General features: G+C 59.5%; 1 protein-coding gene across 1 annotated transcript in view; it reads left to right on the forward strand.

Moving 5' to 3' along the window:
• Window positions 1-21365, forward strand: part of SRCIN1 (SRC kinase signaling inhibitor 1) — a 77756-nt gene extending 56391 nt beyond the window's left edge. The window contains exons 9-22 of the mRNA XM_067311923.1: window positions 163-992; window positions 1428-1520; window positions 1795-1838; window positions 2359-2537; window positions 3391-3566; window positions 3915-4045; window positions 5334-5481; window positions 6237-6549; window positions 6989-7238; window positions 7571-7725; window positions 7849-8001; window positions 9046-9174; window positions 16091-16228; window positions 20158-21365. Of these exons, the coding sequence (XP_067168024.1) occupies window positions 163-992; window positions 1428-1520; window positions 1795-1838; window positions 2359-2537; window positions 3391-3566; window positions 3915-4045; window positions 5334-5481; window positions 6237-6549; window positions 6989-7238; window positions 7571-7725; window positions 7849-8001; window positions 9046-9174; window positions 16091-16228; window positions 20158-20388 (2970 nt within the window). The 3' untranslated portion in view covers window positions 20389-21365. The remainder of the gene's footprint in view (window positions 1-162; window positions 993-1427; window positions 1521-1794; window positions 1839-2358; window positions 2538-3390; window positions 3567-3914; window positions 4046-5333; window positions 5482-6236; window positions 6550-6988; window positions 7239-7570; window positions 7726-7848; window positions 8002-9045; window positions 9175-16090; window positions 16229-20157) is intronic.
• The last annotated feature ends 1735 nt before the right edge of the window (window positions 21366-23100 follow it).

Raw genomic sequence — 23100 nt, forward strand, 5'->3', positions numbered from 1 at the left:
CACAGCGAGCAGCTCTGCCCTAATCCTCAGCATCCACGGCAGGCACCCAGACCTCTCCACGGGAGGGTTGCACCAAGGCAGGGTCCCAGCCAGGCAGAGCAAGGGAAGGGGGTGCAGCCCGGAGGGGCCGCGGTGCTGACGGTCCCTGTCCCTTCCCCGCAGAGGGAGATGGTTTACACCTCCAGGGAGTCGTCTCCCACCCGCCGGCTGAACAACATGTCGCCAGCCTCTCACCTGACCTCCGGCTCCCCGCCGCCCGTGCTCCAGTCCTCCTCCCCGTCCCGCTCTCGCATGTCCTATAGCGGGGGCCGCCCACCCTCCTACGCGGGCAGCCCCGTCCACCACAGCGAGCGCCTCTCCAACCTGCCGCCCGCGCAAGGCGTCTCGCCCAGCCCCAGCGCCATCCTGGAGCGCCGGGACGTGAAGCCGGACGAAGACCTGGCTGGGAAGAACATGGTGCTGGTGAAGAACGAGGGGCTCTACGCCGATCCCTACAGCATGGTGCACGAGGGCCGCCTCAGCATCACCTCCACCCAGTCCCTGGCTGGCATGGGAGATCCTTTCGGCTACTCCGGAGGGCTGTACAAGAGGGGCTCTGTTCGCTCCCTCAGCACCTACTCCGCAGCTGCCTTGCAGACGGAGCTGGAGGACAGCCTGTACAAGCCCAACGCGCAGATTTACAGCGACACGTATGGGCCTGGCCTGGGTTTCCGCCTGCCCCCCTCCTCCCCGCAGAAGATGGCTGATGGGCGGCTGGTGGATGTGCAGCCGGGGCAGAGCCCTCACAGCCCCTACTCAGGGCCCCCCAGCCGGTCCTCGCCTGTCCGCCAGTCCTTCCGCAAGGACTCCTGCTCCTCTGTCTTCATGGAGAGCCCCGTCAACAAACCACGCAACCCCAGTTCCTCCGGGCCTCCGGAGCTGTTCCCTGGCCCTGGCGACCGCCCGCTGTCAGGGTTCAGCTCTCCTGTGCCGGCCAAGGATACAGAAACGAGGTAAGAAAGGAAATGGGAGAAACCTCCCCTTGGAAATTGGCCTTGCTGGCCCGGTTATTGTCCTTTGATGTGTCTGGGCAACTAGAGATGAAGCAAAGGTAGGCTTTGCCCCGTTGCCACAGAGGCGAAAGTATCAAGATACGTAATAAGCGCTAAATTGTGCAGCCCTGAAGGAGCTGTTTGGGGATAGCTGGAGGCGCAAGGGGAGGATGAAGGGGGTCGGATATAGCAGGTGACATTAGCAGCGCTGCCGTGTCTTAGGTTCCCATCCTGGGAAGTGAGTACTCCTGGGCTCCACATGTGCAAGCGGGACTTGCAGGGACCCTGCACCCGCTGGGTAAGCACTGATGAGGCCAGGACAAGCACTCAACAGCGGGAGGGTGTCCACAGTGCCAGAGCCCGGTCCTCACCCGGCCCCTTTTCCTCTCCTCGCAGGGAACGGATGGAAGCCATGGAGAAGCAGATTGCCAGCCTGACGGGGCTGGTGCAGAGCGCCCTGCTCCGTGGCTCCGAGGCCGAGACCCCCAGGTAAGGATGGGATGGTGGGTGCTGGGGCCAGCTCCTCCAGGGCACAGACAGGGTTGTGGTAGTGGGGAGCAGGGAGGGGGAAATCCTCCAGGCTCAGGGGAAATCTCCAGCCAGGGTATTTTCTGCTAAGGATCGGGGTGGAGACTCCTGCCCACCCTTCCCGCAGACACCTGCCTTCAGGGGGACATCAGCCCCTGCAGTGTCCCGGCTCCTGGTGCTGATGAGGACGGAGGTGCCTATTCCACACTCATTCCCTTCCTCTCTTTTGTCGCAGTGAGAAGACGGAAACCACCAACGGCGGGACCCCCACATCAGTGTGTAAGTGACCGGGGAGAGGAGCAGAGCCAGTTCCTCACCCCACAATACCCCCAACCTTCTGCTTGAGGCTACTGCGAGTCCCTGGCCCCAGGCCCATGTCAGGGACCTGTGGCTCTGCAGCCCCCCATCACGTGCTGGCAGCCAGCGGGACTCCCCATCCTGCTGAGGAGCAATCCCTCCTTGGAGCCGGCATGGGGCTTGTGTGGACGATACAGTTTTGGAGGCCACACAGAAATGCTAACAGACTGAAGCACAGCATGGGAGGGGAGGGGGTATTCCCTGGAAGGCACGAGAGCAGAGTGTGCACACTCCACTGGGATGGGCAATCTTCTCCAGGGAGCTGAAGGGACCAAATCCTAGGGGTCAGACCAGAAAGGGGAGCAGGTAGAAGGACTGTGAGAAGTGCTGGGGCAGATAGACAGGGCAAAAGGAGTTCTGGGCTGGGAGTGGGCAGGGTGCAAGCCTGGGACAGGGAGATGGGAACGCTCCCCTCAGCAGCCTGTGATTTCTCTCCCTGCAGCAGCCAGCCGGAGCGGCATGGGGACACCGGTGCCTGTGCCCCCGCCGCCCTCTGCCACGAGCACGCCGGCGGGGCAGCCCACTGCCATCACCCGCTTGCACATGCAGCTGCACCTCCACGACCTGCAGCACAATGCCAGCGACCTCCGCAACCAACTTCAGCAGCTCAAGAAGCTGCAGGTGGGTACGAGGAGTGCCAGGGGGACCCCAACCCGGCCCAGCTCTTACCAAAGTGGCTCCAGCCCAGAGCACAAAAATCCCCCTTTCCTGGCAACCTTGCATGGGACAGGACTTGGCTGCAGAAGAGTCCTGAGCACAGGGCTCATGCTGTGTGCACGGGGATCATGGACAGGGGACACAGTGCCCTGCAAAACAGCCACAGTCCGGGCACAGATTCAGCCCCTCTCTGCTCGCTGAGAGCAGCCACACAGTTCACTAAGTGCAGGCCCTGGATGGCATCTTGATCTTGGGCTGGATTCAACCCACAGTCTGAAATTAAAAGGCCCTGAGCCCATTTAATATTCACACGTGCCCACACTGAACACACTGCCCTGCTCCTGGCTTTGTTCTGCTGTTAAACGTGGCCTCAGCCCACTCCTGGGTCCAGAGTGAAGCAAAGGAGCTCTGGTTGCTGCACAGTCAATTGGCTGTTTTAGGTCAACCTCTGGGGCCAGCTAAAGTGCCAGTGTGGTGGCACCCTGCCAGGTCACCCGTCCCTCCCCATCCCAGCCCTTCCCTGCATTGTTGCCTGCCTGGCACAGAGCGAGGCCGGATGGCGGCTCCCCTTCTGGGGCCGGGGACCTCTGGCTCTGACCAGCCCAGCGCCAAAGACAAGGAGCAGTGACAGATCTGCAGGGCGTGAATGGAGCTGCAGAGGAGAGTGTGTAAGAGCGAGGGTCCCGATCCCTCCCCAGCCTGAGCCTAGGGCTGTCTCCACAAGTGGCGAGTCCTGCGCCATGCCCCTTGCCTACCATGGGCCCCATCTGGGCAGCTCCCCCGGCCAACGGGCTAATTGCCTTCCCTGACCCCACAGCTGCAGAACCAGGAGACGGTGAAGACAATGCTGCGGCGGACGGAGACAGAGATCAGCGTGCGCGTGACGGACACCATGCGCAAGCACGAGGACCCTCTGCAGCGCCAGCGCAGCCTGGTGGAAGAGGAACGGCTCCGGTACCTCAATGAAGAGGAGCTCATCACCCAGCAGCTGAAGTGAGAGCCCATTTGGGTGGGAGCCCCGCAGGCAGAGCTGGCACTGCTTGGCTGTGCCTGCTCCACCAAGGGCACCAGCTCCTGGCACTCGAGTGGGGTGAAGGTCCTTGTACACTGACCTTGATGGGCCAGATCCTCCACTGGCTTAAATCAACATCCCTGCATGGTGCCTTAGTGTCCCCAGGGAGGAGAAGGCATCATGGTCCCCAGCCCAGCTCTGCTCCCCTCTCTGCAGTGCAGGACGTGAGCGGAGGGGACCTGCCCTCCTGGCCACCCTGCTCCCTCCCCTCTGGCTCTGCACAGTCCCAGAGTGGCAGTGATGTCCTTGCCCTGCCTGTGTGTTCACAGTGACCTGGAGAAGTCCGTGGAGAAGATCCAGAAGGATTTAGCCCACAACCACCGGCTCATCCCTGTGCAGGAGCTGGAGGAGAAGGCCGTGGTGTTGAAACAACTGGGGGAGACCCTGACAGACCTCAAGGGTGAGGGGCAGCAAGCGCAGGGGACGGGGGGGGTGGTCCTGGGCCTGAGGTACTGGCAGGGCTGGGCAGCGGCATCTGCTTGCGTCTCCCTGCTGCGTCCTCGCCTGTGGGAAGCCGTTGGCCTGGCAGCAGCATGGCCCTGGGTTGCCCGTTGCCTCTGGGTTTGTGTGTTTGCATGTACCGCGGCTGTGCGTCCCCGTGTGCTTGCGTGCTTCGTCGGTGCGTTGCCTGTGCGCTTGGCTGGTGCTGGGACCACGTGTCAGCAGGGCGTTTGCCTGTTTTGCCTCACGTGTGGCTGGTGTGTTTGCCCGTATCCCCAGCCAGCTTTCCGGGGTGCCTGTGCAGGTGTGGGCTGTGTGTGCCCTGCAGGGTTTTGGTGTTTCAGTGGTGAGGGCTGCACCCCTGATGCAGCGTTCGTGGCTCCCCCCTAGGAACAGTGTCCCTGTTTGCTCTGCTAGCTGTCGAAGTCCGTCCTGCAAACTCTGCCCAAGTTCATCCGACAGCTCATGGCTGCTGGAAGCCACAGTCTCCCCCTCTCATGGGACCTTGCTTCTACCCACCCCTGTGCACCCTGCATTTTATTTTGCTGCTCCTGCAATCCCCCATCCCTGGGCTGCCCCCATCCTGCCTTTCGTGAGCAGATATACCCGGCGCTTCAACTCGTAGTGGCAGAGTTCCTGCTTCCCAGAGCCAAGGCAGGCAATAGCTGATGATCTGGCAGAAGCTGCTGAGGTTGTGAGAGGGACAGGGACAGGGACGGGGGGAGACGTGGGGAAGGCCTGGAGGCGCAGGGCAGAGGTGTGAACAGCTCTGTTTTCCTGCAGCCTTTACATATAATCGGGCTGATGCTGAGCAGCCTGGACAAGTGAGCAGAGCGCAGGGCAGGGAGCCAGGAGCTCCCTGCTCCACATCAGGCTCTGCCCCAAGTCTCCAGGGCCACCATCCTGGCTACCAAGCCCCCCACAGGGATCAGCTCTGTGGGAGCATTTGTGTCTATTGCTATGGCTTGGAGGTTCCTGGTGGGGACTAAGATCGGTGCCAGCGACTGGACTGGAGAGGTGAAGCCTCTGAGTGGCAGGGAGAAGGATGATGAGCACGTAGAGGCAGAGAGACACCAGCATAGATGCCCCAGGACGCATCCTGCTTGGTCTGGCAGGGTGTATGTGCCACAGAAGTGAGGATGGCCATGGTGGTTTCGGTGGGCATGGGGCGCTTGTAGCACTGCTGGCCTGGCTGGCTGGCAGGACCGGGAGGGACCACTGGGTGACCGCCTGCTCTCCCACCACAGCCCAGTTCCCCAGCCTGCAGAGCAAGATGCGAGTGGTGCTGCGGGTGGAAGTGGAAGCAGTGAAGTTCCTCAAGGAGGAGCCAAACCGCCTTGATAGTCTGCTCAAGCGCTGCAAGACGGTGACAGACACCCTCGCCCAGATCCGCAGGTGAGTGCTGTGTGCCCCTCCAGGGGCAAACCCACGCTGCCTGAATCCTGACCCAGCCGCCCTCCGGCTCTGGCCCTGCTCCACATCCTTGGCAGTGTCCCATAAATAATCACATTTTCCTGACCCTTATGTGCACGTTGGAGGATACAGCTCTGATGAAGAAAATCATCTTCCATATCTAATAATAATTGTAGGCTGGGAACTGTACCATTGCTGAGCCTGCCTGCCTGTTCACATTACAAGACCCTTCATGATAGCTTAGAACTTGGCTAAACTTGAGGAGGAATGCTCCATCACCGGGGCTTGCCTCAGGCTCATTTCTAGTCTGGTTTTCTAAGGAAATGAGCCTGTATGATTGCTCAGTGTATGAATTTGCCTACCTGTCATTCCCCCTTTCCTAATAACTCCTGAATCCAATGGCCAATTTCAGCCAAATTTAACAGAGGAGCAGAATTCTGAGTGATCTCAGTTTCCTACAAGTTTCATGAAAATGGACAGCCAAGTAGAGAAGAGAGAGCCTGTAGCATGAACTCTGCCCCCTCATAGACATCATTGCCCCTTCACAGACATCAGAAAATCTAAACCTTCGGCCGTGAAATGCAGATGTTCAGAAGAGCAGGTTCATTTGCTCCACGGGTTGTGGCGGGGCTCAGAGGGGTTGTAATAACCAAGCACGTCCAGGTGCCAACCCCGTCTCTTGCTGTGCCCAGCTCCCCATGCCGTGCAGTGACCCAGTGGCTTCTCTGTCCCCGCAGGCAAGTGGAGGAGGGTGTGTGGACCTCCCCGAACAACCTCAGCCAGTCCCCCAAGAAGATCGCCCCTGAGACAGACTTCAGCAAAGGGCTGGATTTGGAGACGCCCACCAGTCCCCCGGTGAGCCTCCATCACCTGACTGCTGCCACTGAGACCCTGGGCATGCCCAGCTTTGGGCACAGCCCCCCCCAGACCCAGACCCACCCCTCCAAGAGCAATAACCCTTCCCGGGCTCCGGAGATGGTACCCGCCAAGACCCAGACGGGCCCAGAAACTCCCAGCAAGAAGAGTGCAGACAAAGCCATATCCGTGGAGGTAAGAGCCCAGGGCAGGTTCTTCCCGTGTTGTCCAAACAAAACCCACAGCTGAGGGCATCTTCTAAATGGCCTAACCCTGCTAGAGCTCTTTCCTTCCCCAACATCCCGATGTCTCCCAGCTGAAACTGAGAATAAAAGCTAGGTGCATCTTCCTCCTCCTTGCTGGATTTCTAGGCTGAAGGGGCATCATAAGAGTGGGGAGTCCCCAGTGTTGATCACGGCCTTGGGAGCACCCTCAAGTTGCATGTTGGCAAATAGCAAGCTGGGGTGTACAGCTTGGTAATTAGAGCAGTGCAGGGCCCCAGGACTCCTGGGTTCAGCAGGTGGCGGGTTGGAGGGAGGCACCAGGGCTGTGGCTGGGTCGCGTCTCACCTGCAAGGGCAGGAGAAGCTGCCGCATCGGTGCGGGCTGTAGCGAACTCTGCCTGCTGTCCACAGGCTGCCGAGCGGGACTGGGAGGAGAAGCGAGCAGCGCTGACCCAGTACAGTGCCAAGGACATCAACCGCCTCCTGGAGGAGACACAGGCCGAGCTCATGAAGGCCATCCCTGACCTGGAGTTTGCTGCCAAGCACAAGCAGGCCACAGGCAGCAGCAGTGCTGCATCCACGCCGGAGCACAAGCCCTCCAAGCCACAACATGCACAGAAATCCACAGGCAAAGTGGACCCCAACGGCCGCCGGGGCTCAGGTATGGTGCGCGGAGGGCAGGGGGGCTGCGGCCACACTGCAGATCCCAGGGCTGGGGTGCATGCAGAGCTGGTTGCTGCAGATCTAGGGCAGATCCAGGTGCAGGACTTGTGTCCGAGATGAGCTCCACTTTCTCCACTGAGCTCTCTTTCTGCTTGTGCCCTGGCTGTGTCCTCACTGTTCTTGTCCTACTGTCACCATGAGTTTCCCTGGGCTGAGCAGTGGTGCCCTGAAGGGAGCTTTTATGCCTGGGGAGGCAGGAGGAGAGTCCCAGGTGTCGTACTAGAGGGGAAGGGAAAGACCTTGCACTCTCACAGCATCTTTTGTGCCCAGATGAACTGACGGTGCCCCGGTACCGGACTGAGAAACCCTCCAAATCGCCACCACCTCCCCCTCCTCGCCGGAGCTTCCCCTCATCCCATGGGCTGACCACAACCCGCAGCGGCGAAGTCATTGTCACCAGCAAGAAGGAGCCTGGTTTCATGAAGGTAGGGAGCGGGGCCACAGGATGGCTGCTGGGCTGGGCTGACATGGTCACTCTTTGACACGACCAGACGTGGCCCAGCCTCCTGGTGCCCCAGCCCCTCATCCATCCTGCTCTCCCCTCGCAGAAGGCTGAGTCGGAGGAGCTGGAGACACAGAAGCCCCAGGTGAAGCTGAGACGGACAGTGTCGGAAGTGGTCAGACCTGCCTCCACCCCACCCATCATCGCCTCTGCCATCAAAGACGATGATGACGAGGACCGCATCATTGCAGAGCTGGAGGTGAGTGCGACAGGGGCTGCAGAAAGCCCCAGGTTACCTGGACAGGAGGCAAAGCCCTCCCCACCCTGTGTGCTCATGAGTGGCCAACATGGGCTGTGCCCTGCTCTAGACATCATCAGGAAACACCTGGGGACAGGACTAGGGAACAGCTGGGTAAAGAAGCATCTCTAGCACCGGTCCGGCAGTGGGCCTCCCCCTCCTTGCCCTATCTTCCAGGAAGAGCATGGGACTGTGGAGACGGGCAACAAGAAGCAAATACACCCTGCAGGACCCTCAGGGAGTCAAGGAGCTGAGTGCCTCGTTTACTGTCCTTCAGCACTTCCATGCAGTCTTGGGCTCTAAGCCAAACTCTTTGTTTTTAATGCTGTGCAGCTTCAGGTGGAGGTTCATTAGGGTTGTACGCAAGACACCCTGCAGAGATCCCACCTGAGATGCCATTCTGAGGCTCTGCATTCTGCAGGACTGAACTCCCCCAGGCTAGTTATTGCCCCACATCCAGCCCCGTGTGTTCGCTAAGGTCGAGGTGCCGAGGTGCGTTGTGAATCCCAGTGGGCTCTCAAACACTAGGAGCCCTGGGAACAGCTCCATGGGCAAGTCATACCTCCAGCCTCCATCTCTGCAGAGCCTGCCCTGTGGATCCAGAAAGGCTGCTCGTCCCTTTGCCACGTTGGGGAGCTGGCAACTGATGTGGGAAGCACAGGCCCCATCCCAAAATCAGGGACTTGAATGTCTCCAGGCTCTGAGAGCCCTGCTGGGGGCAGCCCAGGGGCAGTTTTTCCCTGGCCAGTCCCCTGTCTCCTTGGAGAGTGGCTGGCAAAGCTTCAGGGGAGCAGAGAGAGGGGGTTGCCTCCCTGGCCATGGTTTGAGCAGTGACTGTCACACGCACACACGTTGTCAGCTGAGAACGGTGGTTGCTTCACTCACTGCCAGCAGCTGACAAGCCCCTGACCTGGCCTGTCTCTGGCAAGCAACTCTGCAGGCACAGGCTCTGTCTCTGTTACCCCCAAGCCTCCCTCCTCCAATCCACCATGTTTGACTCCCCAGGTGTTTCAGAGAAGCTCTGCCTCCCCTTTCATTCCCAAGCTCCGTTACGATCCGCTCATGGCTGCCATCTCCCCTGGGCACGCAGACTTGTGGCCCAATGGAGCCTCCGTTGCAGCCGAAGGATGGAAGGTAACAGCTTGCTCCGAGCTACAATCCCTTCTTCTACCTGACGGGCTGCCACTGCACTTTAACTGGCCTCATCTCCTGCCTCTTTTTAACTCTCTCTCGCTCCTTGTCTCTCTGATTTAACAAACTAATGGCTTCTCTCCACTCCCTTGCTCACTGCCACTGTGTGCAACACTGACACAGCACAGGACCAAGCACTAACCACACCACCCCATGCAACAGCAACCCGGGGTTGCTGAGCTCCCATGAGGGTCAGACCCTGCAGCCACATGGATGGGAGAAGGAATGGAGGGTGAGGGGCATGGGGCCACCCCCAGCACCCCACCGGGCTGGGCATGGGGAGAGCTCACTGGTCTCACACAGTACGGGGTGCCTTGGTGGCTTGCTACAGCCTGGGCGGGTGTCACTGGAATGAGGGCTCTGGATGGTGATGCATGTTGTGCCTTGCGGATGGAGACCCCACTCCACATGCATGATGCTGGTGGAAGGTGAAGGGCTGGGCTGGAGGCTGGAGGCTGCTGGGAACCTCTTGAGCAGCTGAACAGAGCAAAAGGGACAGGCTCAGCCCTGCTCCCTCCCAACCTTCCTGCCCTTCATCCTCCAGGGATGGAGAGAGCAGGAGGAAACAAAGATGCCTGGAAGGTGGACGGGATGGAGCAGAGGGTGCCCTGGGGGGTGAACAAGAGGGCAGAGAGCAGGATAGAGGGGGCCGCTAAGACCCTCTCCAGAAAGCATCTAGCAGTGGGGAGCAGCAGGGCTGGGTGAGCTGCACCCTTGGGAAGGGGACAGGACTGGTGCAGGACAGGGCTGAGGAAGCACTTTGCAGTGGGACACAGAGGCAGAGCCCTGGATCCAACCTGCACGGTGGATACCTGTGCGCTGCCTGGCTCCGGCCTGACTGGTGATGCGGAGTGGTTTCACACGGCCAAAAGGGGCCACGCTATTTCCTTGCACCCTGCAAAGGCTTCAGTGGATTCGCAGCCAAGGAGCCAGGCCAGACATTTGCTGGCCTCCCTGCCCTCGCACCCAAACCTTGGGAGGGGACGCACAGGCTGCTCTCCTTCACCGCACCGCGATGAAGGCTGCGTCAGAGCAACAGGCATCTCTGTGCCAGCCGGGCTGGGGGAGCTGGGGGCCCTCACAGCCCCGGCACGCTACCCGCACCCCACACATCCCTCCAGCTCAGCACAGGGCCAAGGAGCACAGCTGGGCCTGGGAGCCCAGTTCCTTCTCCTGGCGTGTCCTGCTCCATGGACCCGGACAGCTCTTTGGGTTTTCTGGCTCATCCAGAGCAGCTCAGCTGCTGCTGGGGTCAGGGCATGTCGTAGGGGTCCCACTGGGTCCCTGCTCTCTCCTGGGGAGACCCAGCACCAGGGCTGAGTCCACCACTGCTGGGCAGACCACGGCTGCCCTAGAGCTGCTCCCTGGCACCATCGCCTACCCCTGTGAGGAAGGACCCCTCTCCCCGGGGCTTGGACAGGTCCAGCTCTGGCCCCAGAGCTCAGCAGCCATTGCAGCACTTGTATGTCCTTCTCTGTGTGTCCTGGGTGATACTCAGACCCCCAGAGCTGCAGCACGGGCGAGACACGCTGTGCCAGAGCAATCAGGCCAAGGCTGTGCGTCCCCCCCACCTGCCTGTCCTGTGATGTGGGGCTGGGCCACCAGGCAGCGTGGTGTAACCACCATATCACCCTGTCCTGCTGTTAGGCCACCACAGCCGGCCAGCACAATGCTGGACCCAGCTGCAGCACACAGAGCCCCTCTGGAGGCTGCAGATCCCTGCTCAGGAAAGGACCCCAGATTTGCAGTGCAGAGGACCCTTTCCAGCCCTGCAGCTGCAGGGGGGCACCTGTTTTGGAGAGCATTTCTCCTCCGAAAGTCCTTCCACCTCTGTTTCCCTGGCCTCCTTAGGGGCATGGCATGCTCTAATCCCCCAGGCGTAGCATGGCTCATTGCCTCTCCCTTGTGACAGTAACAGAGATGCAGGGGGAAGAACGACAGTGTTTTCTAGGTGGCTTCTTGATGCTCGGGGTTTTAAAGGTCTTGTACTCCTTTGCAGCTCATTTGCAATGGATCTTCCCCTGCCTTCAGATCCACCGAGACCTGTGAGCTGACTGCAAAGAGCAGCCGCCCGGGTAGCTCGCAGCCCCACAGCCCGTGTGCGGCTGTGCTGAGCAGCCGTGAGGGCTGGACCCTGCTCTCGCACGAGCGCTGTGCCTCTTTACACCAGCGTAAGAGAAATCTGGACCAGACTGTGGCAGTCAGATTTCCAAAGGCATTTGGGAGGTGCAGCAGCACCGACTCTGATTTACTAAAGAATCCAAGCAACTTAGTTGCATAAGTCGCATAGACCCCTTAAGCCCAGTAAAAGCACGGTATCTCTCCATGCCTGTGAGAAATCACAGTTGCCCAAACAGCTGCTGAAACCGTGGCTAGGCAAGAGGGGAGCCGAGCAACTCCCCTCCTGGCCAAGCGCGTTCTTGGAGTGATACAATGCCCGAAGGTGTCATCAGTGAGGGACCCGAAAAAGCTGGGCGCCTGGGTGTGCTGACACATGACGTGCCGTCCTGGTGGTAGTGAGGAAATGTCCAGAAGCAGCTGCCCTGCTCCCCGAGTAGCTCTCCGCTTCCTTCGCTGGCGTGGCCAGGTCTCTGCTTCTCCACCAGCTCTTAATTTGTCTGAATTCTCTACCTAGGAGCTGGAGCCCCTGGCACCCCCAGGGAGCAGGGCTTTCTCCCTCCCGCAGATTGTGCTCACCGAGTGGGTGTCTGAACCACCGTCCCCTGAAGCCGAGCTTGAGGTGTCGGTAGAAACAGGCTCCTCTGAGCACGGTGACCACTCCGGCAGCAGAGGAGCAGAAGAGGAGCTTGCACCAGTCCATGAGCAATCAGAAGGAAACTCTGCTGACGTGCTCTGGCCAGACAGGCCTGAGAGCCGCTTTGATGGGAAAGGGAAACGCTGTGCATCTCCTGGCATCTCGGAAGAGTCTCCGGCCACACTTGGGTGCGTTTCAGTCTCAGCCACACAGCCCCGAAGAGGCCCATTTCAGGGCTGTGACCATGCAGCAAGAGAGACTTCGATGTTCCCTCTAGTGAACAGCAAGGTCCCATCTCTCTCAAAGCATGAAACTAGCCAGTCTGTTGGAGAAGAAAGAGGGCACACAGCTTTGAACTCTCCTGGAAGACAAGAAGGCAGCAGCAAGCCGTCACACCAAGGTCCTTTGGCTGAACAGTCTCCCCTTCCTTGGGGGGAAGCCGTGGATCCCAGAGCCGGAGACACAGTGCTCCCATCCATCAGTGCAGATAGCGAAAGGCCCAGCGCTGTCCTGGGGGTTCCCAGCGATGTTGTGGAGCCCCGAGGAGGAACCAGACAGAGTGTGCAGGAGGCAGTTCCTCCTCCTGGAGTCCCCGATGGGGTTTGCAAACAAACGCGGAGCGAGGAACACAACAGCTTGCCAGCACCAGCATGCCCTGTGCCAAAACCCAGATCTTTCCTAGGCAGCAATCCAGACCAGCAAGGGAGCAAAGAGTCCAGGGCTGAGCACCCCAAGGAGCAGCTCCCTGCTTTATCAAGGCCAGCGGAGCGTGCAGCAGCACCAGGCCGGAGCAGCCTCGGTCTGCCCACTCAGGGAGAAAGAGCCGAAATGGACTCCGGTGTAGGAGAGAAGACAGCAGAGGGACACTGTTCCCTGGGTCCTCGGGGAAGAAGCAAAGGGGACTGGTCTCCTCTCCACCCCATGACTCCACGCACCAAAGAGATTTATGAAGGCACATACCAGAGACTGGATAGCCTAGAAGAGACTATCCGTGAGCTGGAAATAACCATTAATGAAATCAACAGCCATCCATCAGTTGAATTCATATTCCCTAAAGAACTTCTAGGACAAGAGGAGTCTAAGGATGCCAGCAAAGGGATAGAGGGAGGTCCAGGGGATCTCATACCCAGCAGCTGTGATGATGGCACTGCCCTGGATCTCAGTCAGGCCAAAGATGATGCTTCTGAGAGTCCATCTCCGAGCAAGACCAAACCACCTCTGCTACCGAAGCCGCAGCTCCCTCTCGACAGTCCTCAGGTTTATTTTCTGTTATCCCTCTTGCTGTGCTATACCCTTGGATTCACTCTGATGCGTTCTCTTCCTCCATCTCTACCTGCCCCCTCTCTGTGAATCTACCTTCAGATAGAGCTGAGGTGTAAAACAAATCTCCCTTTCTCCCCGTCACTTGGGCAAGCCAGTGGAAGTGCAGGCAAGAAGGAGCGAGACTGCAGGCAGCACGGTACGAATTGTAATGGCAAACGGTTGCAGGCAGCACTGCCGTCTGCCCCTCTCTCCGGGTGCTGGTTGGCTTCCTCGCCCCCTTGCATTGCTGTGCGCTAGCACTGAATCAGACCAGGGCTAGCAGGCATCTTCTGCGGTGGCAGGGTTCAGGGCTGCTCCCGGTGCGCAGCAGCCCTGGTCGCCTTGGCTGCTGGTCCGGGAACTGACTGTGCCTGGGATCTGCAGCGGGCGCTGGGATGGGGATTTTGCTATAGCTTGGACCCAAGGCATAGTCCAGCTTCACATCGGCGTGCTCACGGGCAGCGCTGAACCAGGCTCTCCGGAAGGGAAGCCGCTTTGCACGGTGTGTAGCTGAGTCCATACTAGATCTGCCCCACTGATAAGTAGAGAAGCAGAGAGCGCTGTCTCCAGGACTTGGTCTGGGGACCAGCAGGATTAGCTTTCGCCCTGCCAGTTTCTGCAGAACGATTTCTGGCTGGCTCCGGAGACGACCGAGCGTTCAGCCTCGCAGCCCGCAGCCGCTTGGCGCACACGAGGCCTGCATGTGCTGAACTGAGAAAGCGGCTTTTCTCTTTTTTCATTTTGCATAAGCACTTTTCTGACTAACTGCAGTTTAAGTGTCACTGCAAAGCAGCAGATGTTTCTCCTAATTAAATCACAGTGCGGGCTCCCTGAAGCCGTCCAAATTGGCTTCCGTTGGAATCTGCAGCAGCCACTCGGCTTGCTGAATAGCTGGGAAAAGAGGGGGAAAAAACCCTCAGCCATTCAGAAGTCAGCCTGTTCCTTTATTAACAATCAGTGCTCATGAATGAATCTCCTTTTTCATTTGCAGCAATTATCTCAGCCCTGGTTCTCACTTACACCAAGGCCCCTTTACAGCGCTCTCGCTGGGTAAATGGGCCTTCCAAGTGGGTGTAGCTGCAATTTTCTCCTATTGTTAGTTCCCGCTGCACTGCCGGAGCTGTGCAAACTAGAAGCAGAGCTGCGAGATGAATTTATTGCTATGGCTGACGCGTGCTCGGGTACTCACAAAGCAAAACTCAAATCAGGGCTTGACAGGAGAGGCTGCGTAGCCAGGTTTGCATCAGTCGATCCTTAAATCAGAGTCGGAGAGGGCAAATCTTGCTTGACATTTCAAGGCTGCTGCAACTTGGATGCAAAGGCTAAGATCCAGCGCCTGTTCGTACCCAGGATGCTGGGAGAGCTGGGGACGATGTGGCGCAGATGGGACCTAGATTTCGTTGTGTTGGGTCCGGGGAATCTCTGTTTCCGGTCTGTAGGACCACTGAGAGTCTGAGCCAGGGCAGGTTGGTCAGGCACCGCGTGGAAGCCGTGTGTGTGCTGATTTGCTCTGCGGCATGCAAATAACCCGAATGTCAAGTGGACAAGGAAGAGAACGTAGGAAGGAAGCAATGCGCACAAGAGTGCAAAATAAAGCATTCTTGCAGATACCAGCACATCGGACCCCTCCTATGCCTCCTCTTCCCTCCTCCTGCAGTCAGCCACGCTCCCGGCTCTGCAGCCGTGCTGTGCGATCCCACTAAGCTAGCCCTGCTGCGGCAGTCTGTTGGCCCTCTCCTCCTGCGAGGTTCGAGGTGCAATCTGGGCATAAATTGCACATTTCTGGGGCAGCATCAGAAGTGCCAGTTTTGCCACCTGGAGAGCTGGTCCAGACGCAGCATGGGGCAGGCAGGAGGGAGCAGCGATTGCAGGGAAAGGCTTCAGGCAGCACCAGGCGGCGGCGAGGCTCCCGGCAGGGCCCTGTGCAGGTACCACTTTATTCGCCTGCTTGGAAGATTTGCTCACAGGTACAAGAAACGTGCTTACGGGAAATGCTTCTCTCGCTGCTGTTCTTGCAAGCCTTTGTATCTCAATCTGTGCAAGATAGTTAATAAAAACCTCTATATTCCCACTACCGTCGTTTCCATCTGGAATCTGCTTCTGTCTGATGTCGCCTCTTTCCCTTTTTCTTGGCTGTGCATCCCCTGTGCAGGCAGGGATGCTCTCCTCTCGCTCTCGGCCTCCTGTTTGCAGTGTCTGCCCCTAACCTTCCCTGTTTGCATTGCAGAGTTGGCGGCGGCTCTGTGTCGGTAAGTCCTGGCTGCTTTCTGAGCTCCCCAAAGCAGGTGCCCGACGAGGGCTCCTTTGGCGCGTGGATCTGGTGTCCTTGTTAATGTGGGCACCAGCTGCAGCGCCTGCAAGGCTGAAAATCCTGCTCTCAAGCATAGAGGTGCTGGGCACCTTTGCAGGAGAGCCGAGTTCAAGTCCATCCCGGCAGAGGCGCAGTGTCCCACGGCCTGCTCTGCCCCGGGGCCTTGGCGGGGTGAGCCAGGCTCCCCGCGGGACTTGCATCCCTCTCCGTCTGGTGTGGGTGGGATTTCAAAAGCGTTTTGCTGCATTCTGCCTTTATGCATGACAAAAGCTGTTTGAACGTGAGCAGAGTTAACTTTGACTGGATTCACTGCTGGGGCCCCGGGGCCCAGCAGGACGGCAAGGTGCCGTGCACCGAGGCTGGAGGTGAAGGTGCCCAGCACAACTCTGCCTGTCCTGCACCCAGCGCTGGCGGCGCCCAGCTGGAGGAAGGGCTAACGTGTTTATTTGCCTGCTGGTTTTAACTCCCTCCCCAATTCTCTGTCTCAACAGAGTGGTGGTGTCTCCATCCCAGCCATGAAGATGGTGAACCCGGCGTCCAGGCTGAAGCAGAGCCAGCAGGGCAGCCCCGACAAGAGCAAACACATAAAGCAGAGAATGGAGTACATGAGGATCCAGGGACAACAGCAGGTAGTTTATCTCTAGAGCAGCCTCTCCCGGCTCTCCTAGCAGCAGGGCGAATGGCAGGCTAGCCAGGACCCCTGCTTTTCCCTCGCTGTCTCTTAGGGGTGAGGGTGTGGGTGGTGGGCAGGGGAGGAGGGAAGGGTTTGCCAGCAGGTGCTGCTTTTTTGGGGGACTGGGCTCTCAGTAACTGCCCTTTCTGGCAAGGCTCGGGGAGTGGGGACCCACTGTCAGGGGCAGGAGGCTCAGGGAGGTGGACAGGAGGATCTCTTGTGTCTGTCTCTTCCTGGCACGGTGGTTTCCATAGCTGGCTGTTGGGAATGGGGACACAACCTTGTGCTGAGCTGAAAGTGGCAAACGCATTTCAAGTGTGGTGTGAGGTCCCCGTGTGCTGCCCCGATGGACAGGGCTGAGCCCCAGGGCCAGGTTCAGGCACTGCGGGCAGAGGGGCTTTGATGCCCTTGTCCTGGGGGATCGTTAGACCTCTTTGAAGACCGTTTTGGCCATGGTGATGAGAGGGTTGATAATGCAATGCCTCTCATACAACCCAAGACTGCTGTGGGATCTGGAGATCCGCAGCCTGCTGTGCCACGACCCATGTTGCACCTTTAGTCTGTCCCACCCCAAGACCCGGGGTGTCCGTGCCCGTGGCTGCCCACAGAACCGCTCTCCTGCTCCGTTCACAGTCGGCCTCGTAGGCAGAGCAGGCAAAGGGATGAGGAGGAGCAGGTCTGGGCTGCTGTGTTCATGCTGGAGCAAACCCTCTGCAGAGCAGTGCCCTCGGCTGCCTTCGGAGATGGGGCTCCGAGAGGCTCCAAGTACCCTGGGATGGCCTTCCCCTGTCCATCCCAGGAGGTTTCAGAGAGCCAGGACCCTCCTTCCCCCCGTCCCTCTGTCCCGTCTGCTCCCTGCATGATGCAGGGCTCACCGGGACAGCCCAGCACGCAGCCAGCCCACGGCACCGCGACAGCCGTGTCTGCAGAAGCGGGTTCTCCCAGGCGAGGGGTGTCTAGGGCAGGGTGGCAGCATGTGGGCGCCCAGAAGCGTGGGGAGAGGGCAGGGGGGCCAGAGCAGCTGGAAGAGGAGAGCTTTGGGATGGGATCGTGCCCCCCCTTCGGCCCAGCACCAGCCCCTCTCCCTGCCCCACGTGGGCTGGTCCGCGTTAGCCCGGACGGCTCCTCCCGGCCGCAGCGGCGTTCACTTGCTTCTGTGTTCTTGCTGACACGACCAGTGCTCACAGTGGCTGTCCAACTGGCTCAGGCCACAAGGCAAGGTAACAAAAGCCAGTTTGTCGCCCTTAAACCCACCTTCCTCGCCTCTCCCACCACCCTCCTCCGCAAGGTCCCCGGCACCCTGCCTCCTGCCCCCGTGGTGGACAGCAGCACCACGAGCGGGGCTTATCCTGCTCTGTGCTCCCTTCCCTCCCCCGGTCTGTGTTTCAGTCTCCTTCCCTCGGCCTGTCTTGAACAAACCACCCAATAAACCCGATTTTGCTCATTCTGTTGGAACCGGAAACCCTGTCAGACAAACCGAAGGTTTTTCCCAGCTGCCTCGAACTGTAGCTGGGGGGGGCGGGGGGGGGGGGATTTCATGCAATTTGGGCAAACGGCTCATGAGCAAAATGGGCACCTCCCTCCCCCCCCCTGCTCCGCTGGCTCCTCTCTGGCAAGAGGATCAGCCCAGGCTCGTCCCCTCCGGTGCTCCGGGTCGGAGACGCGCACAGGTGCTGTTTGTCGCGACCGCAGCCGAGACGGTGCCGGGTCCTGCGGCAGCCCGTGGTGCATCCCCGTGACCCCGCTCGGCCTCGCGCGGGACGCTGCCCTCCGCGGTGACGGTCCCCTGCCCCAGCTGTGCGCCAAGGGGTGCCCACCCCTTCGGCGAGCGTTTCAGACCCCCATCCGCTGTGCGGGCCGGCATCCTGCCCGCGGATGGCAGCGGCGTCCTGGCAGGACCCTCCGGCCCCCTCTGCCCCCCGCGCTGCCCCCCGCGAGGCCGGCTTTCCCTGCCGGCCTCTCCAAGCCCGCGTGGTCGCTGTTTCGGCACGTGCAGGTTCCCAGGCCCCTAGCGCGGGGGCGAGGGGGGGGTGCAGCTTTTCAGTACCTCACCTCCAAGGCTGCCTCAGCGAGCAGAGCAAAACCGTCCAGAAGGGCTGTGCCAAGAGCCCAGAGGGGTCGGCAAGGCGTCTCCCCCGGCCGGGTGCCGCGGGAGCGGGGAGGCACCCAGCTCCCTTCACTGGCCTTTGCAGTCTCAGCAATGCCACCAAGTCCCATCCCCGGAGGCCACCCACCAGCCACGGTCCGGGCTGTCCCGGTGTCGCTGAGCTCCCCGTAGCCTCGCTGCCCCAGCCCCACCTCTGGCCAGGCCAGACGTGTGTGGCCGTGTCCTTCAGGGCCCCTTCTCCAAGCATGACCAGGACCCCAGCACCCTGCTAATCATCTCCTCACTGGGTATCCATGGGCAAAGCCTGGCCAGAGCAGGAGTTTTCCTTGGTGCTTTTGTCCTGGCTCTCCTCTGCGCAGGGTTTGGCTGTGCCCCCCGGCCCAGCTGACCATCCCTCTGCCATTGGCAAGGGGGATGAGTTGGGGTTGGAGGAGCTTTCAGTCCTTTCCTGGAGGGTTGATGGGCGACCTTCCCGGTGCCTACTGCCCTGACTCTGGTTGGACTAGCTTTTGCATTACTATTTTTTTATAATTACGGATGTCTGGTAGAGCACAGGGGTGGTCTGTGTCACCGGTCGCGATGCCCGGATGCCAGCGCGGTGGGTGGCGGAGGGATGGGGTGGGCGCTCTCACGTTTCAGAGGAGCGTGCGGAGCTCCACCGGCCTTGGCTGGAGGCTGCCGAGCCTTTCCCCGCGGGGAGGCAGCCTCCGCGCCCGCTCGTCTCTGAGAAACAGCACCTCTGCAGCAGCCCCGGCTTCCCCGCGACACCCGGCCCTGCCACGCCACCACTAACTGAGATACAGCCACCGTGTAGTGCAGCGTGCATGCTCAGTCTAACATTGCGATTCTTGTCCCCCCCTCCCCGCCTTTCTGCCCTCTCCCCTTCGCCTGCCTGCCTCTGTGTGTGCGTGTCTGTCCACGTGTCCGTCCGTCTGTCTGTCTCTCTCTCTGTCTCTCTCCTCCTCCTCTCGGTGGTGTCCCCTTCCCATCCAGTAACTCGTGGAACCAGCTCATCTCGTGCTCTGTTTGTGGTGGACCTTTTCCAGCTGCTTGACCTCAGGCCTAAATCAATGCTGCTTCTGAACAAACTCCTGTTTTTTTTCTTTTTTTTTCCTTTTTTTTTGTCTTTTTTTTAAGAAACTGTTTGACTTTCCTCCCCTTTTCCTCCTCCTCCTCCTCCTTGAATCTTGCTTTTCTTTCTAGGCCGCTAGAACATCTAAAGAGGCTAGTGAGACTTCCACTGCAGTCTCAGAAAAACCTACATCTGGCAGAACATCCATCCCTGTATTGACTTCCTTTGGGGCAAGGAACTCATCCATTTCATTCTAAACCTCCTTGCCAACTCCATCCAACTGTTTTCCTGCCTGAGGCCTGGCTTCTCTCTTCCTTATGCTCCTCCCTTGGACTGTCTTCTTGAGGCACCTTGAGAGATCACCAGGTGTCCCTCTCTTTTTGTTTTAAATGTCTTGCTCCAATGTGGCCGACCTCGTGTCTCACCTCTGCTCCGATACGGCCGAACTTCTGTCTCACCTCTGCTCCGATGCGGCCCAACTTCTGTCTCGCCTCTGCTCCAGCACGGCCCAACTTCTGTCTCGCATCTTGCTCCAAAATGGCCAACCAGCCACTTTCTGTTTCTTTCTCTCTTTCTCTCTCTCTCTCGTTCTTTTATTTTACTTTTCTTTTTTTTTCTTTCTTTCTTGTTTTGTTTTGGTTGCTGTTGTTGTTTTGGTTTTCTCGATACCTCCCTTTTCCACCCTGGCGTTTTCTGTTTATTTAAGAGCTCTCAGAACTTCACTCCACCAGTTTCACGAGCTTCAAGCAACAAGGACGTTGTGCGGCGCCCGACCCCTCCACGGCCTGCTCACGCGGGAGCAGTGCAAAAGCAGAGAGAGGTGGATGGGGGGCGGAAAGGGGAAAAAAAGCGGCTGCTGAAGACGTCTCAGACCCCCCCAGAGCTGACTGTTAACGCTGCTGCTCCTCCGTTTTCCTCCCGCTCAGTCTCTCAGTAGCCGTAACTCTAACGACTCCCGGAGGAAACGCGGCTCCGGTCCGTAGCCGAGACTCCGCGGCTCGGTCGCGGTGGAGCCGCTGCGGGGTTTTGCCGTTGGCGTGCCGCAAGGTCAGTGCCGTCTCGAGGGCTGTCGTTGCCGCCTGCCGCGCAGCCGGTGCCGCGTTCGGCCTGCTCCGCATGGGAACCCGAGGAAGCAGGAGGAAGAGCGAAGGCTGGGGAAGCCGGAGCCCGGGCGATGCGCTGGGGGGGCTCGGCTGGCCGGAGGGCTCGGGCGGGCAGGCAGCGGCGAGGCTGAAACGGGTAGAGAAACGTGTGCTGGAAGCGACGGGCGCCGGTCCCGCAGCAGGGCCGGCTTTTCCCGCGCCGGCGGATCGTAACGTAGCACTTTAAATGCTCGTCCGGCTCGTGGCTGCCGTGGGGCAGAGGGACGCCGTGGTGCTGGCGGGGGGGACCAACCCGTGGCGCGGTGATGCCGTGCCGGACCCCTGTCCCCTTCCAGCTCGCCGGACGGCCTCGGGGACAAGCGGGTTGGGGCAGGACCGCTCCGGAGAGGGCTCCGGCGCCGGGAGGGCGGCAGCAGCAGCCGCCGGGAGCCAGCTCGCCCCGGTCCTTCCCCGGGGAACCGCGTCCCCCCCGCCCCCGTCCCCGCGTGGCTTGGCAGGCAGGAGCGGGGCGCAGGGCTGCAAGGTGCCGGGCAGGGCCCGGCCGGCGGCAGCGGCGAGCACCCTGGCGAGGCCGGGCTGCACGGGTGCGGGTGCGCGCGCTTGGGTGCGCCTGCGGTCAGCCGCCGCGCCGTGAAGCGCGCAGCCCCTACGCATGGAAACAAGAGATCGAATCACTCCTTTCGTTGGCTAGTTCGTCGTTGGGTTGTTTTGGTTGTTTTCTTCTTTCCCCCCCCCCCCCCTCTTTTTTTGTATATCGATCATTTTTGTACAGAAGAACGAGCCTTTTTTGAATAACAAAGAGAAAAAAAAATACAAAAAAAAAAATCATGATGCAATTTCTTTGGATTGCAAAAAGCAACTCTTTACATTTAAGTGAAGTGTCTTAACATTTTATATTGTTTTAAAAAATATATTTACATATTATATATATATATAATATACGTAATATAAATATATATATAAATATTTAAAAAAAAGAAAAGAAAAGAAATAAATCTCTTCATGTCTGGTATATTAGGGGGTGGATTTTCTTCCCTGGTTAATCTAGAGCTCCCGGTGATTTTGAGAGGGTCAGTTCGTAGCGGCTGGGCAGCCCCCGTGCCGAGTTCGCACCCGCCTCCGTCCCCTGCCCGGTCCCCGTGCTGCCCCCGGGGCCGCTGAGGCTTTGCTGGGCTCAGGGAGCAGCGAGGGGACCCCGCCGGGCCGCCCGGGGAGGGGACACGTCACCCCGGCGGCCCCCGGGCAGCACGGGGACGCGTGGGGACAGCGGGACGGGCCGGGGCAGCCCAGGGCAGCGCAGGAGAGGGCCTGGGGGACGGGGACAGCACCTCCTGGCAGCAATAGCCGTAACTCGTTGCGTTTGATTTAACTTTTAATTATTTTTCTCGGTACCAAAGTGAAACACTGTAGCAAAGCCACAGCTTCTTATGGGGGGGGGGGGGGGGGGGCTCCCGCGTTCCCCGCCACCGGTGCCTGCCCCGTCCCGCTCCGCAGCCCTCCCTGATCCCAGCGCAGCCGCTGCGCTGCCTCCGGATGTCCCGGTGAGAGGGGACCACGGGCACACGGTGTCACCGGTGCCAGCACCACCCGTGGGGCTCGATGCCTTGCTGTCCTGGAGGGGGGAGGTGGGGGGTCCACAGCTCACGCTTACGGGGCTGCATTTCCCTCCGCGCGGCTTTCCCCGGCTTCGGGGGAGCCCGGCGCGAGGGGTCCCGAAGAGACGCGGGTGCTGGGCGCTCCCTTGGGTGCTGCCCGCCCGGGCACCGCCGCCGCCAAAGCCCCGCGGCTCGCCGGGGCGCGACGCCCTTGCGGCAGGCACGAAATGCGGCACGGCGCGCGGGAGCCCGGCCACATCTGGGCACATCTGGGCTAGCGTGCGCCCCAGGCACTGGGACCCCCCCCCCCCCCTTTTCTCCGTAATAGTCTGTGGCTGGTGGGGCCGGGAGGGGAGTGCTGGGGAAGGGGGGGGGGGTGTAGCTCATCGCCACTGATTTCTCCCCGTTTCCGCCCCCGCCTGCCCCTCGCTGGCGATCCGACTAGTTTTCTATGTGAGCGTGTGTCTCCGAGTGCGTGCGTGTGCGTCTGTCATTTCATGGCATCATGCAACTGTGTGCGAGCACTGATCCTAGTGCGTTTGCTCAAGCAAGAGGACAAAAAAAAAAATAAAAAAAAAATCCACTTGATTCAGATTTAAACCAAAAATGACAAAAAAAAAGGAAAATGTTGCAAAAACAATCTGAAAAAAAAAAAGCGCTGCCTGCATTGTGCATGTGTCCGGAGGCGCCCCGCTGCATGCGCACCCTGCTTTACTCGTCTGGATGTTGTTTAAAAAAGGTTACAACTTTTAAAAGGACAAAAAAAAAAAAAAAAAAAAAAAAAAAGATTCCTAATACTCTTTAGAGGCTGTTTTGGGGTTTCTACAACGTCGTGTGTCTCTTAGCATGAATTTTTCTCGTGAACTGTTTTAAAAAAGAACTTGCGAAAAGGCAAAGGCCTGCGGCGCTGGCCGGGCCGGCCTCGCCGCCGCCGGGACTTGCCGGGTGTCT

This window comes from Apteryx mantelli, chromosome 28, assembly GCF_036417845.1.
Source record: "Apteryx mantelli isolate bAptMan1 chromosome 28, bAptMan1.hap1, whole genome shotgun sequence".
In the NCBI taxonomy this organism is placed as follows: Eukaryota; Metazoa; Chordata; class Aves; order Apterygiformes; family Apterygidae; genus Apteryx; species Apteryx mantelli.